General features: G+C 33.9%; 1 protein-coding gene across 2 annotated transcripts; it reads left to right on the top strand.

The window, feature by feature from the left end:
* The first annotated feature begins 9,688 nt into the window (after positions 1–9,688).
* Positions 9,689–14,776, top strand: LOC115714346 (histidinol dehydrogenase, chloroplastic). Of its 2 annotated transcripts, XM_030643020.2 has the most exons (15): positions 9,723–9,960; positions 10,050–10,096; positions 10,314–10,438; positions 10,539–10,591; positions 10,727–10,799; positions 10,899–11,000; positions 11,085–11,186; positions 11,310–11,381; positions 11,456–11,518; positions 11,626–11,667; positions 12,186–12,245; positions 12,382–12,492; positions 12,950–13,120; positions 13,576–13,666; positions 14,248–14,776. In XM_030643020.2, exons 3-15 carry the CDS (start codon positions 10,346–10,348, stop codon positions 14,526–14,528), a joined length of 1,314 nt encoding a protein of 437 aa, XP_030498880.1. In that variant the 5' UTR covers positions 9,723–9,960; positions 10,050–10,096; positions 10,314–10,345; the 3' UTR covers positions 14,529–14,776. The 2 variants fall into 2 exon arrangements, with proteins under 2 accessions (XP_030498879.1, XP_030498880.1); XM_030643019.2 differs by having other exon boundaries at positions 9,689–10,096.
* Positions 14,777–16,403: the final 1,627 nt, after the last annotated feature.

Raw genomic sequence — 16,403 nt, forward strand, 5'->3', positions numbered from 1 at the left:
TTTATTTAATTTTCTTAATTTTTATTATATTTTAATAATTTATACTTATTAGTTAATTTAAGTTTAAATCTTTCACTATATTATTTTTCACGTTCATATTTGAATTTTAATTTCGTTAGATATTTTCTTATTTGTATTCTATTTTTCTTCATTATTATTATTATTATTATTATTTATTAACCTTAATATTTCTTTTGTAACTTTTCGTTAGTTTTAAATTTCAATGCCGCTAGATATTTTCTAAGTTTTTATTGATATTTTTTTTAATTTATTAGTATTAATTAAGTTTATTTTTAGTTTTAAATTGTTATTATAAAAACGAATAAAAGCTGAGAGAGATAAAAATAAGTATCTATTTATATATCTATATCTATATATCTATCTAAAATATTTGTTTAGTTTATTAGTATTTTTTTTTTCTCTCAAGTTTGTCACTAATTTAGTTTTAGTCACAACAAGTATTGTGACTAATCTCTATTTTAGTCACAACAAGTATGCTGAGGATTTTCTAACCTCTATTTCTTTTATTTTACTATAATGTTTGAAAATATTAATTTACCATATTAATTTATTTTTCTGTATAAAAAATATTAAAATTTTTAGTAGAATAATTATTCGTACTGACACATATTTTATTTTTATAAAACAAATCGTTCAAATAATTATACTATTTTAATTATTGACTAAAATAAATAACTAAAATATTAAATAAAACTAACACTACGTGGCTTGGCACGTAACAATCACCTAGTATATATATATATATATATATATATGTTGACATAAATTTTGAATATTCTAAATATTGACCGTTGCCCAAAAAAAAAAAAAAAAATTAAAATAGTCTTAAGAATGAAGAAGTCTTGCCTTAAATCATATTGATCTCCATATATATAATACATTATCCTTTTACAAACCTCTTACAAAGATACATTTTTTTGTGCATAGAGGTGCTTATAAGCCATTTGTGCGATGTTATTAGGTTGTAAAGTTGTTTGTTTGTAGATCAATATACTTGCTGATTTAGCAAAAAATAAAAAAAAAAGATATGGCCAAAATAAAAAACCAAATAAAATTTTAAATCAATCACGCCAATATAATCAACCAGCTCATATGCTTCCTAAATAACATCCCATAATTATTAGTAATGGCAGTAATAGTGTGTTGGGAATATTTTACCAGGATCTAGATTTACTAACAAGTATGTTGATTAACATCCTAAATATGAATTCTCTAAAACAATGAAATAAATACATAAGGGTTTAAGAAAACCTTACATTGATTGCAGCGGAATATAATGACTCCTTCCGTTCAAGATATCTAGCCCTTGATTACTTTCTGTAGCGGAGCATTATCAAAATCTGAACTTGGATCTCTTTCTCTCCTTTAGGTTTGGTTACCACCGTCTTACTCGCTATGATTGAGTACTTGACTTGCTATGTGTGGGCATAGCACTCATTCACTCAAGGTTTCAAATATGGAAGAGCAATAAAGGAGGCTAAAATCACTAAGGAAGGAACTCTGTGACAGTCAGTAGTCCCATGATCCGTAAGGAGAAATACTGTTGGAAATATTTTACCAGGATCTAGATTTACTACCAAGTATGTTTCATTAACATCCTAATATGAATTCTAAAACAATGAAATAAACACATATAAAGTTTAGTAAACCTTACATTGGGTGCAGCGGAATATAATGACTCCTTCCGTTCAGATCTCTAGCCCTTGATTCCTTTCTGTAGCAGAACATAATCAAGATCTGAACCTGGATCTCTTTCTCTCCTTCCTTTGATGCTGAATCTCCTTCTTGTTGTTTGGAATCTCCTACAGTCTTACACACTATGATTGAGATACCACTTGATGTGTGTGGGCACTACTCTATCACTCAAGGATTTTCGAAATTGAAGAAGAAAAGAAGAGAGAAGGTGGCGGCTAGAAGATTTTCTCTGAAGGAATGAGATGCATCATCTTTTTCCTGAAGCCATCACTACCTATTTATAGGTAACCACCTAGGTTTAAGTTAGAATTATTTGGCATTAAAATAATGAAAAAATAAATGATAAAAGCCTATAAGAGTGGTCGGCCATGGGCTTTGGATAATGGGCCTCACTTATGTAATTTTGCTATTTTATCATTTCTGCATCTCATTATCTCAAAAACGCCAATTTTCAAATTCAACCATTTAAATGCCAATTCTAATTATTTAATAACTAAAAATTAATTATTAAATAATATTGTCATTTAAAATATTTATTAATTAGACATATAAAGTCTCTTAATTAATAAATAAACCTAGAATCTCTTTTCTTTACAATTTCGCCCTTGCTTAGTGAAAATTCATAAATTAGACATAGTCTAACTTTAGAATTATAATTGATTAATCAAAATCAATTAACTGAGTCTTACAAGTAGTATGGTCTCAACTAGTATGGGGACCATGGGCCTATATAACCGAGCTTCCAATAAGTCGAACCGAATTTACCAAGTAAATTCCTAACTTATTAATTCCTTATTGAATCCACACTTAGAACTTGGAATTGCACTCTCAGTCATATAGAACGCTCTATATGTTCCACGATATGGATACGTCATTAGTTATCTATTGTTATAATCCTAATGTGATCAATGACCCTCTAATATATGATGTACATTGAATAGGCACTAAGTTACCGTTACACCTTCAATGTATTTTATCCTTAAAACACTTAGCTCCGTATAAATGATATTTCAGCGAAGTGAAATGAGATCTCCACCATTTATCTTTGTTTAGCCAAGCTCGAAGGATATCATCGTTTCACTTCTAAATTCCTATAGAAGTTATAGACTCCATATTTATGTTAGCGCTCCCACTCAATTATACTATCATGTTCCCAAAATGTACGTATCACCCTGACCCAAAAGTAGGCTTAACTAACAAATCAAAGAACATGTATAATACTCTTGAGATCGAACCTAAACATATCAGGATTAAGATCATTTGATCTAGGATCAACAAGTGATATTGAATTGAATAGATATTACGGTAAATTTTAATATATCTAATCAAAGTTCAATATCGGTCCCTTCCGATGTATACTCCCTACATCTGATACTAGGAAACTTTGCCAATGCCCTGGAAAGGACATAACACTTATCCAAGGTGTAAGAATACATATCGCTGATTATACCATGCCAGTCTAAATCCAGTGTTCTGACAAATCAGGGAATAAACTTTCGAACATATAATCAAGATTATATTTCACTGTGTTGACAACACTATAATCATTAACAAATTCATATGTTCTGGACTTAAATATAATTTATACATTATGTATATATAATCATGAAATAAATCATGTGAACCATGCAACATTAAATGTTATTTCTGATCTTTATTAGTAAGTAAATCTGATTATATTGAATTGAGTTTTATTTAGGGCATAAAACCCGACAAATACCGGGTCAGCTGTGCAATTCCACACCGCCTGGGGAAGGTCAAGTGGGATGATTCAGAGACTATGTAGGTATGGGACTACACAGTTGAATAGGGCTTAAATGGATTGATTGGTACTACCTATATCAACATCTTATTTTTCGGTAGCCCATCACGAAAGAACTCCACGGTTAAGCGTGCTTGGCCTGGGGTAATTTCAGGATGGGTGACCTCCTGCGAAGTTTTCCCAGGAAGCGTGCAAGTGAGGACAAAGCACGTTAGAAACACTCGTGTTGGTCTGTAGGGTCAGTCGTCAATCCAGGAAGCAGCCAGAGTGGTGTACTCGTGTATAAGAGTCATTATTCCTTGGGTGTAAGGATCCAATATAGGCTTGAAATGGGGACGTTACAAACTCTCTCATTTAGGTTGGTTGAATAGTCAAGTTGACATTAGTTGGATGAGTGAGAGCATCATGTTCCTTTTATAATGTTTCAACTAGGGCTTAGGGCTGAATTATATAGATTAAAAAAGAATAAAATATTGGGCAAAAAACCACACTAGGATCAGCCACTTAAAGTGCCAATCTCTAGTTACAATTTTGCCACTTTCTTAACCACTATTCTTCTTTCAATAATACCATATTTTTCAATGCAATCATATATATGCCAAAATTATTTATTTAATAAATATAATTAATTATCAAATAAAATTATCATTTATGTGATTTATTAATTAGATCATGCAAAGTCTCTTAATTAACAAATTGAGCCCAAACCTCTTTTCTTCACAATTAAGCCTAGTGAAAATTCATAAAAAAGATATAGTCTAATTTTAGAATTATAATTGATTAATTAAAATCAATTAACTGAGTCTGCAAGCAGTATTATCTCAACTAGTGAGGGGACCATGGGCCTATATAACCGAGCTTTCAATAAGTAGATCTAGAATTCACCAAGTAAATTCTCTAACTTATTAATTCCGTCTTGCACCACTATTGATTTGAAATTGAATACACTCTTAGTTATATAGATTGCTCTATATGTACCACGATATAGATACGTTATAATTATCTATTGTTACAATCCGAATAGTCAAAGATCCTCTATAGATGATCTACACTGAATTTCAATGTATTTTATCCTTAAAACACTTAGTTACCTATAAATGATACTTCAGTTTACTAATATAATTACTGAAATGAGGCCTTAATCATTTATCTCTATTTAGCCAAGCTCGAAGAAAATCATCGTTTCACTTCTAAATACTTATAGAAGCTATAGATTCCATATTTATGATTAGTGCTCCCACTCAATTGAACTACCATGTTCTTAATCTATATGTCACGAGAAGATCTAATTGGTCAACTTTAACGAACAAATTGAAGAAGATAAATAATACAACTAAGATTGAACCTAACCATATCGAGATTAAGATCCATAGACCTAAGATCAACTATTGATATTGACTAAGAAAGACATAACGGTAAGTTTATGATATCTTATCTAAGATCAATATCGGTCCCTTTCAATGTATACTCCATACATCTGATACTGGTAAACTTTGCCAATACCCTGTAAAGGACATAACACTTATCCCAGGTGTAAGTATACATTATCACTGATTATCATGTCAGTCTAAATCTAATGAACCGATAAATTATGAGAATTAAACTTTTGAACATATAATCATGATTATATTCCACTGTGCTGACGACACTATAATCATGAACAAATATATATATATGTATATTTACATATGTTCTGGACTTAATAGAATTTATACATTAAAAATAATCATGAAATAAATCATGTGAACCATGCAACATAGAATGAATTCTGATCTTTTATTAATTAGTAAATCTGATTATATTGAAATGGGTTTTATTTAGGGCACAAAATCTAATATAGTGTACATAGAGTTATACTGAACACCGATGGATATATATTTGGCATAAGTATTGATTGATGTTATTACATCGGTACAACTAGAGTACCGAGTATAGGTTGATATTATGGTCAATAGTACTGTCGTACGAACGATCTAGACTCAGTAAGCGTGGGACGCAGAATAAGGTTATAATTGGGTGTATGGGCGCCTAGTTATAATCCAGTTTAAGTTTATTTTATGATTATACTTTTCTTACTGAGTCTGACGACTCACAGTTATTACGGGTATGTGTAGATAAGAGCTAGAACCGAACCGGAATGAGTCTAAAGTTAATGGTGAAGATTGTACATATCAAGACGGTTAGACCTAGAGCATTGATAACTCTTGAGTAAAGAGTTATTTGTTATCACTTTAAACATGTTTTTTTTTTATGTAATTGTGTGTCATTGAAGTTATTTTTGTCTTTTAATTTGTGAAAGTTTCAGTGTTTTATGATTATGTGTGTAATTTGAAGCTGTTAGTAGAAATCAATAACTTTTGTGTATAAATTGGAAAAGAAAATAGCAAGTTAGTCATGTTCTTAATTTTGTTGAAATTCTATGAAGTTTTTGCTGCAGCAAACAGGTTAGTAGCTGATTTGTTTTATTTTCTTGAGAAAAAGATGAGATGGCATGAGAAAAAGATGAGCTGGCACTTCATTAAAAGTGGTGGCATTTGTGGAGATGACATGGCATTCTAGGAGTGGTGGCTGGAGCAAACACTTGGAGAGGCTATGTGCATGCCATGTGTAGGGTTTATTTGGGGCAAATGGTACAAAACCTAGGAAGTTCTCTAAAGGAGGGCAACACGTAAACATAGAGAAGAATTCTGCCATTTTTTTCTATAGAAAAAAAAGATAGAGTGAAAGAAGAGGAAGAAGAAGGGGAAAAGAGGAGAAGAACAACAAGATTCAACATCTACCCTTTTGGAAAACTTCTCATTTATTGTTGTTTGTCATTTCTTTCTTTTCTCTTTTATTTTCTTTAACTCTAGCATTCAAACTCCATGGCTGAATTTTATCTTGTAATGGTGGTTCTTAAGTTAGCTATGAGCTAAACTTTTTATGGTTTGAATTGTTGAAGAACCCTATGTTTTAGTTTAGTAATTTTCTTATGCAAATATTTAGTAAGAATTCTCATGTTCATTCAAGTGTGCTTTATGTTAGTTTCTTGATATTGTTTGGCCACCAATAGTTTGATATTGTGTTATATTTAATTCTGGAAAGGTTAAATATAATAGACTTAGCTTGAATGACACAAGTTCTTAATCTTATTAGATTAGATTAAAAATAACATGGGAATATGTTATATCCTTGTGTAACAATTGAGAGCTATGCTTGTAATGGTATTCTTGAGCTTGCTTGGCGTAGGGATATGTTTGAACAGGTTCAAGGATTGATTGCATAAAATTTGGAAGAGTTTTGTGCACTTTATTGGAGTTCTTGTTAACCTGAGATTTTTGCTAAAGATTTGCTAACATTTTGCTGTAGCAAAACACACAGTTTCTGCTAAACATAGGGGGATTCAATAGTTCAAACCTTTCACATTTCAAAAGCTTACAACTCATTTTTATTTCCATCTTGCATCCACTTTTGAGTTAATTTACTTATTTTCTTGTTCATTTAGTTGATTCATTAATCATTTCATTTTGGTTCTTAGGCATTTTGCTTGGTAATTAACTTTTGCAATAGAAATTTTATTTTTACAGTCCTTGCGGAGACGATACTCGTTACGTATCATTGTATTACTTGTTTATGACTACGTGCACTTGCGTATATCTAAATTTTTCACAACAAGCATTCATAGTCTTCGGGATAGTTTAGGCTCACCTTTTTGATAGTCGTAAGAAGACAACTTTTGTAATGCAAGTATTTTGCAAACTTATGTAGATTTTAATGGGATCCTGAACTTATATAAAGTATGTTTATTATTAACGTTTAAGTTATTTAAGAAAGTTTTAATTATCTCTATTTTTTAATAAACCCTTTGATTAGCAAATGCATGCACAATAATTATAGAAAACACCGTAACACGTCTAATCTAGTAGAGTGTTACAAAATGTCACTCAATAGGGTGTTTGTTATGTGAGTTTGAGTTAGAGAGAGTAGAGTTAGAAGGAGTGCTTTAAGGGAATATGGGAATATGAAACTCATATATTTAAAAGAATTAACATTATTACCATTGAGTGAGCTATTACCAAGTTCTGGTGGAGGTCAAACAAGAATAAAGGCATACACTGGCTGAGCTGGGACAAGCTCACGAAACACAAGAGCAATGGTGGTATGGGATTTCGAGATTTAAGGGACTTCAACTTAGCTCTACTAGCTAAGCAAGGGTGGAGGCTTTTGACTTGTGGGAATAGCTTGATGGGGCACATTTACAAGGCTAAATACTTTTCGTCAGGGTCTTTTCTCACATCGACGTTGGGGTGTAATCCGAGTTATATTTGGAGAAGTGTGTTTGAGGCCAAGGAGTTAGTTCGGGCTAGGGTTCGGCGATTGGTGGGTGATGGTTCTACCGTTAATATCTTGTCTGAGCCTTGGCTTCCTGATGAGATGAACCCTTACAATGAATCTGTCCATCCGGGGCTTGTGGGAAAGTCGGTGGACTCTTTAATGAAAGTCGGGCTGGTTGAATTGGATGGGGAAGTTTTAGCTGATGTGCTCACTGCTAGAGATCAAGCTTTGGTGTGGAAAATTCCGCTAAGTAGTCATATGAGTTCTGATTTGTGGTACTGGTTACATGATGCGTCAGGGGTTTTCACTGTTAAGAGTGCATATTCTCTGCTTCAATCAATGAAATCCATCAGAGATATCCCAGATAGCTCTAGGTTCTGGCAGCTCTTGTGGCAGTTACAGCTCCCTCCAAAGGTTCTTAATTTTCTGTGGAGAGCTTCTACCAATAGTCTCCCAACTCGGTTTCATCTTTCCATAAAATATCTTCCAATTGCTGCAACATGTCCGTTCTGTCTTGCTGCTCCTGAGACGACTCTGCATGTGCTGGTGCGGTGCTCTTTTGCTCAAAGTTGTTGGAGCAAGGTTCCAATTACTGCTGTGGCACCTGATGCAATGTCGTTCTCAAGTTGGTTCGAAGCGGGTTTGGCATCGTGGAATACGGCTGAGGCTCTTGAGGTTGGTATGGTTTGTTGGTCAATTTGGACTCATCGTAACGATTTGGTCTGGAACTCTAAACACCCTGATGCAGGGGAGGTAGTGGCAATGGCTCAGTTAAATTATATTGATTGGTTTAATGCTCAAAAACTTAATGTCACAGATGTAAACTTAAACGGGCCAACTGCACTACTTGTGGAGCAATGGACAACACCTGATTTCCCTTTTATCAAAGTTAATGTAGATGGTGCACTTTTTGCCGACCAAGGGCGGTATGGTCTGGGTTTGATTGCAAGGTCTGCTGCGGGTTGGGTTTTGGGGGCCAGAAGCTTATCTAGAGAAGGTGCTTTGCAACCTCATATTGTTGAAGCCATTGGAACCAATGAAGCTCTCTCTTGGAGTAAAGCAAATGGATGGTCACATATTGTCGTTGAGTCGGATTGTTTAAGGGTCATTAGTGATTTGTAAAAGTTCAAAAATATGGCTTCTCCTTATGGCCATATTCTTTATGATTGTATGACTTTGGTTGCTGATTTTGATATTGTTTCTTTTATTTTTGCTAAACAGTCTGCTAATAAGGTTGTGCATGCTTTGGCGCGATCTTCTCTTTCTGAGACTGACCGTACTTTTAGTAGAGACTCCTTACCTTTTGTTATTGCATCTTTGGTTTTGGATAGGGGTGTTCATCAAACCGCTCAAACCGCCCGCACCACACCACACCGCAAAAAAATGCGGTTTGAAATTCTTCGCGGTGCGGTCGCGGTTTGAATTCTTCCTAAACCGCGCGGTGCGGTGCGGTTTGCGGTTTTGAATTGTTAATATGCGGTTCAAACCGCACCGCACCGCACCGCACATTATAAAAACACCAATTTTTATATTAATTTAGGTCCAATATGTGAATGTTCAACCCAAAGTCCACTAATTATTGTATTGTTGAAACTTAATTTTTTTGCATTTTTATTTTCAAGACTTATGGTATTTTTGATAAGTGTTGCTCAATTTTTGTTGTATTTGTGATAGTTTAATCATTTGGGGATAGTCCAAACCGCAAAACCGCAAAAACCGCACCGCACCGCACCATTTTTTGCGGTGCGAGTGCAGTTTGGGAAATTAGAAAAACCGCATGTGCGGGTTAGTTTGAAAAAATGGTCAAAAACCGCACCCGCACCGCGAACACCACTTTTGGATGATTTAGTTTATTGAAATTTAACCATTATTCAAAAAAAAAAAAAAAATTAATTTAAATTTTACATTCACATTTTAAGTCTAAACCTCAACCAAAAGCCCCGCAGTAAGTCTCATTCCGGTCCCCCCTCATTCGCTCACCCAAGTCTCTCTCTCGTCTTTCCCTACCCTTATACCTCCGGCCTCGCCCGACCTCTGCCCTCACCTTACTCTCTCCATTTTTTCTCAGCGACAGCTAAAAGAGCACGGAAACGGCAGCGGCAGCAGCCCCTCTCTCTCTCTCTCTCTCGCGTTTTGGTAACCTCTCAGCCACTCAGGCACCAATAGAGGTAATGGACATTCAGCTTCTACGTTTCAATCAGAGTAGCTATTTGCTTAATTCCAATTCCAACTCTTCGCTGCGGTTTCGAGTTACTAGGGCTAATCCTAAGGTCTCACATCTTCAGTCTCATTGCTCTTCCAGAGGTAAAACCTATTTCATTAGGTCATTTCTTATGTTTGTTTTCCATTAAATAGATTATATAAACTGAGTTTAGGGAAATTCAAAGCATATCTAAAAGTAGAAAGAAGAAACTATCCCTTTTGACTTTATTTATTGAAATGCAAAACATGTCATTTTTGCTTTTGGCAATGCCGCATTGGCTTTGTTGATGAAAGAAAGATGAATTTATTTTGTGTTCAGGTGGGTTCGGGTGTAAGGGGATAAAGTGTGCAATGAAGTCTTATAAATTGTCAGAACTCTCTCTTTCCGAACTTGAGAACCTCAAGGCTCGTCCTCGAATTGATTTCTCTTCAATTTTCACCACTGTGAGCCACTGTTTGTGTTTTAAACTTGAACTTGAAATTGCTCTTAGTTTTTTTTTTTTTTTTTTTGGTGGTGATTGACCTTTTTTTGTTACTGTATAAGGTCAACCCCATTGTCGATGATGTTCGCAAAAGAGGTGATTCTGCAGTTCGAGAGTAGGTGCAAAGTTCAATTTTTTGAGTTGGTTTATGTTAAGGCGTTTGTGGTTTATATTGCCATTAATTAATTTTATTTGATTATATATCTATTGAGATTGAGATATATTTAGTTAAGATTTTTGTCCTCGGTAGGTATACAGCAAAGTTTGACAAAGTTGATTTGGATAAGATGGTTGTAAGCGTTTCTGAGCTTCCAGACCCGGAGGTATGTCTATTTACAAGATTTGTTGACTTGCTAAAGTTATTAATAGCTTCTGAATAATTTTTGTTTGTATGAGCATCTATAATTGTTAATTATTTGCAGCTTGATCCTGTTGTAAGAGAAGCATTTGATGTTGCATATGACAACATTTATGCATTTCATTTTGCTCAGAAATCAGCTGAGAGAAGTATAGAGAACATGAAAGTGAGTCAATTTTCTGCCCTGTCTCTTGTCTTTTGCTCTAGTATGTGATATAGCCTTTTAAATATATTTTATATATTATATCAGGGTGTGAGATGCAAACGAGTGGCGAGAAGTATTGCCTCTGTTGGTCTTTATGTTCCTGGGGGAACTGCAGTTTTACCTTCAACTGCTCTGATGCTTGCAATTGTAAGTTTGTCAAATTAATTGGATCAGTTGATTTTAATAGCTGAAAGTTTTATAATATTCACATAAAAATCTATAAGTAGGTCTCCGAGTTTCATAGATATAAATTTTATCTCTGTCAAATAGCCTGCGAAGATTGCTGGATGTAAAACTGTTGTTCTAGCAACTCCCCCAAGTCACGATGGCAGCATATGCAAGGTACTTGGTTACTTGGATGTGATGTTTTAGGTGATGTCATGCAATAAGTAGCTAATGCCTTTCCATTTCTGCAGGAAGTACTATATTGTGCCAAGAAGGCTGGTGTCACTCACATCCTTAAAGCTGGAGGCGCTCAGGTATGGAAAGTTAAAATTTGTAGGTTAAGTAATTGTTAGTAATATGAAGGTTTTCCCCGTTATTTAAGAGTCCTATTAAAGATAATCCAACTATTCTCAAACTGCAGGCTATATCTGCCATGGCATGGGGAACAGAATCATGTCCAAAGGTACTAATTAAACTTAGTTCATTCATATTTTGTTAATTTCAACAAATGTTCTGAATGTACGTATTTATTATGAATTATGAAGGTATGCCTACTGGTTCGTCGTTATTCTTGTTGGTCCTCTGCTAATGACTAATGCAACTGCTATCTCATGGTTGTTGCAATTTTTTGCTAATGACATTTTTGTTAGTCACATAGTTAGCTTATTATTAGGGTATCTTTTTCATATTAGACTATGGATTATGAAAAACCTAACTAGAAAATGAAAAGGAAACATGTGAAATGCAATCTTTGAATATGACTTTTCCTCATCTAATTATTATATATCCTGTCAGAAACTAATAATTGTGTGCATGTGACAATTTTTATTGCTATCAGTCTATCAGTGTTTGTACATCAGGTGTACGTAATAATATAGTTTTTTTAACATCTCTGCTTACACCAAAAACCGTTGCAGTTTCATTTGAACATATCCAGTATTTGGTTTATTAACCTATTTTCTTTTCAAATATATATTTCAGGTTGAAAAGATATTTGGCCCTGGAAATCAGTATGTTACAGCTGCAAAAATGATTCTCCAAGTGGGTATTACTTCTTGTTACACATTTTTTGCATTAGAATAATCTACAATATTTTGAATAGAAAACGGTGTGGTTGACCCATGCTTTGTTCAGGAATTTTAATTTGATTTTATTTGTAATTTTGTGTCCTTAGTAGAATAGTGAAGCCATGGTGTCAATTGACATGCCTGCGGGTCCTTCTGAAGTTCTTGTCATTGCTGACAAATATGCTAGCTCTGTCCACATAGCAGCTGACTTACTATCTCAGGTGGTTACTTCTCCTCATACTATTGTTTTACAGATTTGATTGATCGAGTTCATTGTTTTTACATATAGGTGCTTTCACACTCGTATGCTTCTGTAATGTTTATGTTTTGTCAGTATGCTTAGTTGGTCCAATTCTTAAACCTAGTTCTACACGATATCTTTTTATTCACTGGACATTTTAAACATGGACAATGACAAACTTCTGCTATTTCTATTAAATTTCTCATGGAATCTGAAAGATGCGTCTGATGCTAATATTCTGTAATATTGAGAAAGAAACTTATTCATATGATGGAAATATACCCATTTGTAATGCTTATCAGTACTGAAATTTAACATCTACAGCCTAAAATAAACACAGGTTTCATATTTATAAAATTCAAAAGACCTGCAAAATGCTTAGCTCTAAACTATATTTATAAAATAAACATGGGTCTAACAGATTAACATAATTTCAGGCTGAGCATGGCCCTGATAGTCAGGTAGTTCTTGTAATCACTGGAGATGGTGTAGATTTCAAAGGTATCGAGGATGAATTAAAGAAACAATGCAACGACCTACCTAGGGGAGAATTTGCTGCCAAAGCACTTAGCCACAGCTTCACCGTATTTGCTCGTGACATGGTTGAGGTTTGTGATTTGACTTCTTATTATTATATGATACTTGTGTTATCCAAGCAAATATCATACAGCTTGTTTGGTAGACAATACAGGGTGGTGATTGATTTTTTAATACACTGGCATTTGCTTGCAAAGATATCTTAATTATACTGTGCAATGCATACCTGATATTATGAGTAAATGAATTGTAGAAGTGTTTTCACGCAGCTTATTTTTAATTTGCAGAGGTGATTGCCTTTCTCTTAAGCTGTTATTGAAATTGAAACTAGTCAGGGTAAAAACAATAGTTTTTCAAGTTAACGGTAATATAATTCTTATGGTACTTTTCTTTAATTATCAGTTAATACAACACCATCTACTTGCATGGAAATTGAATTTCCTCGAGTACTCGTGAAATGATTTGTTTCATGATTTAAGGATTTATTTACATCTCGTTTGACACTCAACTTTCTCATGAGTCTCAGGCTGTCTCCTTTTCAAACTTGTACGCTCCAGAGCATCTAATTATCAATGTTCAAGATGCAGAAAAATGGGAGGGTTTCATTGAGAATGCAGGTAATTTTTTATGTTCTTCATTTTTTGCCATATTTATCTATTTTTGCTTAGCTCCTTTTGTTTAACGGATTACAATGTCCTTCCAGTGCCGCCTTTGCATTGATTTTGAAATTTGGTTCTCTTTTACATAAACATCACCTCTAAAGTCTAGAGACCAACCAATGTTCTATTGAATGATTTGTAAGTAAGACAAGAATCACGTTGCTAAAAAACTCCAGAACTCATGAGTCAATTTTCTATTGGTTTTTGGTTTTGTTTTTCGTAACTTCATATATATCATGAATTTTCTTGACGGCTGACTAATCATGAGTTAATTTGATTGAAAGAGGTGACATTCTATAATTGTAACATGCATTCGTTAATGATTCTTTTAGAGTGTTTTGATTAATCCTGATTGAACAATGAAATACCTTAGGAGTGCACTAATAATCTAATTAACTATTTCATTCATAATTCCTGCAGGTTCTGTGTTTTTCGTTAATGATTCTTTTAGAGTGTTTTGATTAATCCTGATTGAACAATGAAATACCTTAGGAGTGCACTAATAATCTAATTAACTATTTCATTCATAATTCCTGCAGGTTCTGTGTTTTTGGGGCCGTGGACGCCAGAGAGCGTGGGAGATTATGCAAGCGGTACGAACCATGTCCTTCCAACATATGGTTATGCGCGGATGTATGGTGGTGTGTCTCTAGACTCCTTCCTCAAGTACATGACAGTTCAGTCTTTGACAGAAGAGGGCTTGAGAAAGCTTGGTCCACATGTGGCAACAATGGCTGAAGTTGAGGGTCTGGAAGCGCACAAGAGAGCCGTAACCCTTAGACTTAAGGACATTGAAGCCAAACAAGTTAGCATGAGATGATAATTTGTAACTGTTCACCAATGATAAATTTATCATTTGTGTTTTGTGTTGTTGTATTTAAGGATTTTATATTTTATGGAAGTTTTGTTATTTTGTTTTTTGAACATTTAATGTAATAATCAATGACACTACATGATGTAGAACATTGGCCTTCAATTATAATGGTCGGTGTCAACCTGGATTATGTTCATAACCTTTGCTTTCACTGGGAGAAACGAATATAAAGTGAATCAATCATTATGAATCTATGAATTGGTGTTCATTTAGGGCTCGTTTGGAACGCCGTATTAGGTCGTATTGTATTGTATTGTATTATATTGAATTGGATTATCTATCATATTTTTATATAATACAATGTTAAACTTTAATTTATACTAAAATATTATATATTTAGGTGTCCATAAAAGTTATTACCACATATAGTTTTACATAAAAATATTGCATAAAATACAATTCAATATAATACAATACAATACAACTTAATACGGCGTTCCAAACGAGCCCTTAATTTAATCCACACTATTTTATTTAGGGAAATTTTATTATTTGACCCTAATAAAATACCCCATATCAAAATTTATACATTACATTAATTTGTACAAATTTAGTCCATTGATTACATGAACTTTCCATTTTACTCTTTTGTTAAAAACTGAAATTGCCTCTTTCTCTCTCTTTTCCCTCTCTCTCGTGCAGTGCACTACTCTCTCTCTCTAGAAAAAACTGAAAAAACTTCTCTCTTTCTCGTCCCACTCTCTCGTCCCTCTCTCTCTTCCCTCTTGAATGGTTGTTTCTCGGTGGGCGTTGGTGGAAAACCAAAGCACACCCCAATATCACTCAAGAATCTTACACCATTACAATGGGTAAGTGGTGTTTTTTAAGCATTTTGTTAGACTTTATGTAGTTTAAAATTGTTATATGTGTCGTATTTGTTGGAACTGGTATTTTTTGGTCTGTAATTGTCGATATTCTGCCAATCAAGGTCAGTGATGACTATTATCGACATGTTGTCGACGATATGTCGATAGAATGTCGATGGAGGACATTCACAAGTTATTTTAGAAGATGTCGACATTCTATCGATAGTATGTCGACCAATAGTGTCGACTATATATCGATGCAATGTCGATGTATTGTCGATTTTTGAACTCGATAATTGAAAAAAAAAAAAAAATCATAAATAAAACACAAAATAACATAACATTTCATTAAAATAACACAAAATAACATTAAAATAAAAGTTCATAAAAAAAACATTAAATAAAAGTTCATAAAAAAAAAATAAACATTAAATAAAACTCACCACAAACCATAAAATAACAAATTATTAAAATTGTTTGGCTTGTGGGTAAGACTTGCAATACTTGCATAAAAATCCAGGCTTCACCGGTTTACCGTTAAAGATGTCTAATTTGTAACGACGGCATCCTTCGGGGAACCCTGGTGGTGGAGCCGGCCATACACCAGTTTTGCTAAATTGTGCTTCAAGTTGTATCAACCTTAACTCGTTCCGATTTCGTTCTTTTTCGAAAGTTCTATCGGCGTCTAGAACTTTCTGCATTTGAGGAGTAATTATGCCAACATCAAGCTCCTGCTTGAGCTCTTGAGGAGTTAGGATTGGGAATTTGCCCTTGTTCTTTCTAGGAGCCATATTTGGAACTTAAGAATAAGAGAATTTTGCCTTTAATTTTTAAGTGTACGAGAGAAGTAGAAGACAATAGCACTTATGAAATAGAAAGGGATTTGCTTTTATAGAGCAGTATACATGTTGGGAATGTAGGAAAATTTAATGGCCATCAAATGTGTAACTGTACAGGTGAAACGTATGAAATGGTGTATTTGTCGACAGAATATCGATACTATGTCGATAGTATG

Source organism: Cannabis sativa, chromosome 4 (assembly GCF_029168945.1).
Source record: "Cannabis sativa cultivar Pink pepper isolate KNU-18-1 chromosome 4, ASM2916894v1, whole genome shotgun sequence".
Taxonomy (NCBI): domain Eukaryota; kingdom Viridiplantae; phylum Streptophyta; class Magnoliopsida; order Rosales; family Cannabaceae; genus Cannabis; species Cannabis sativa.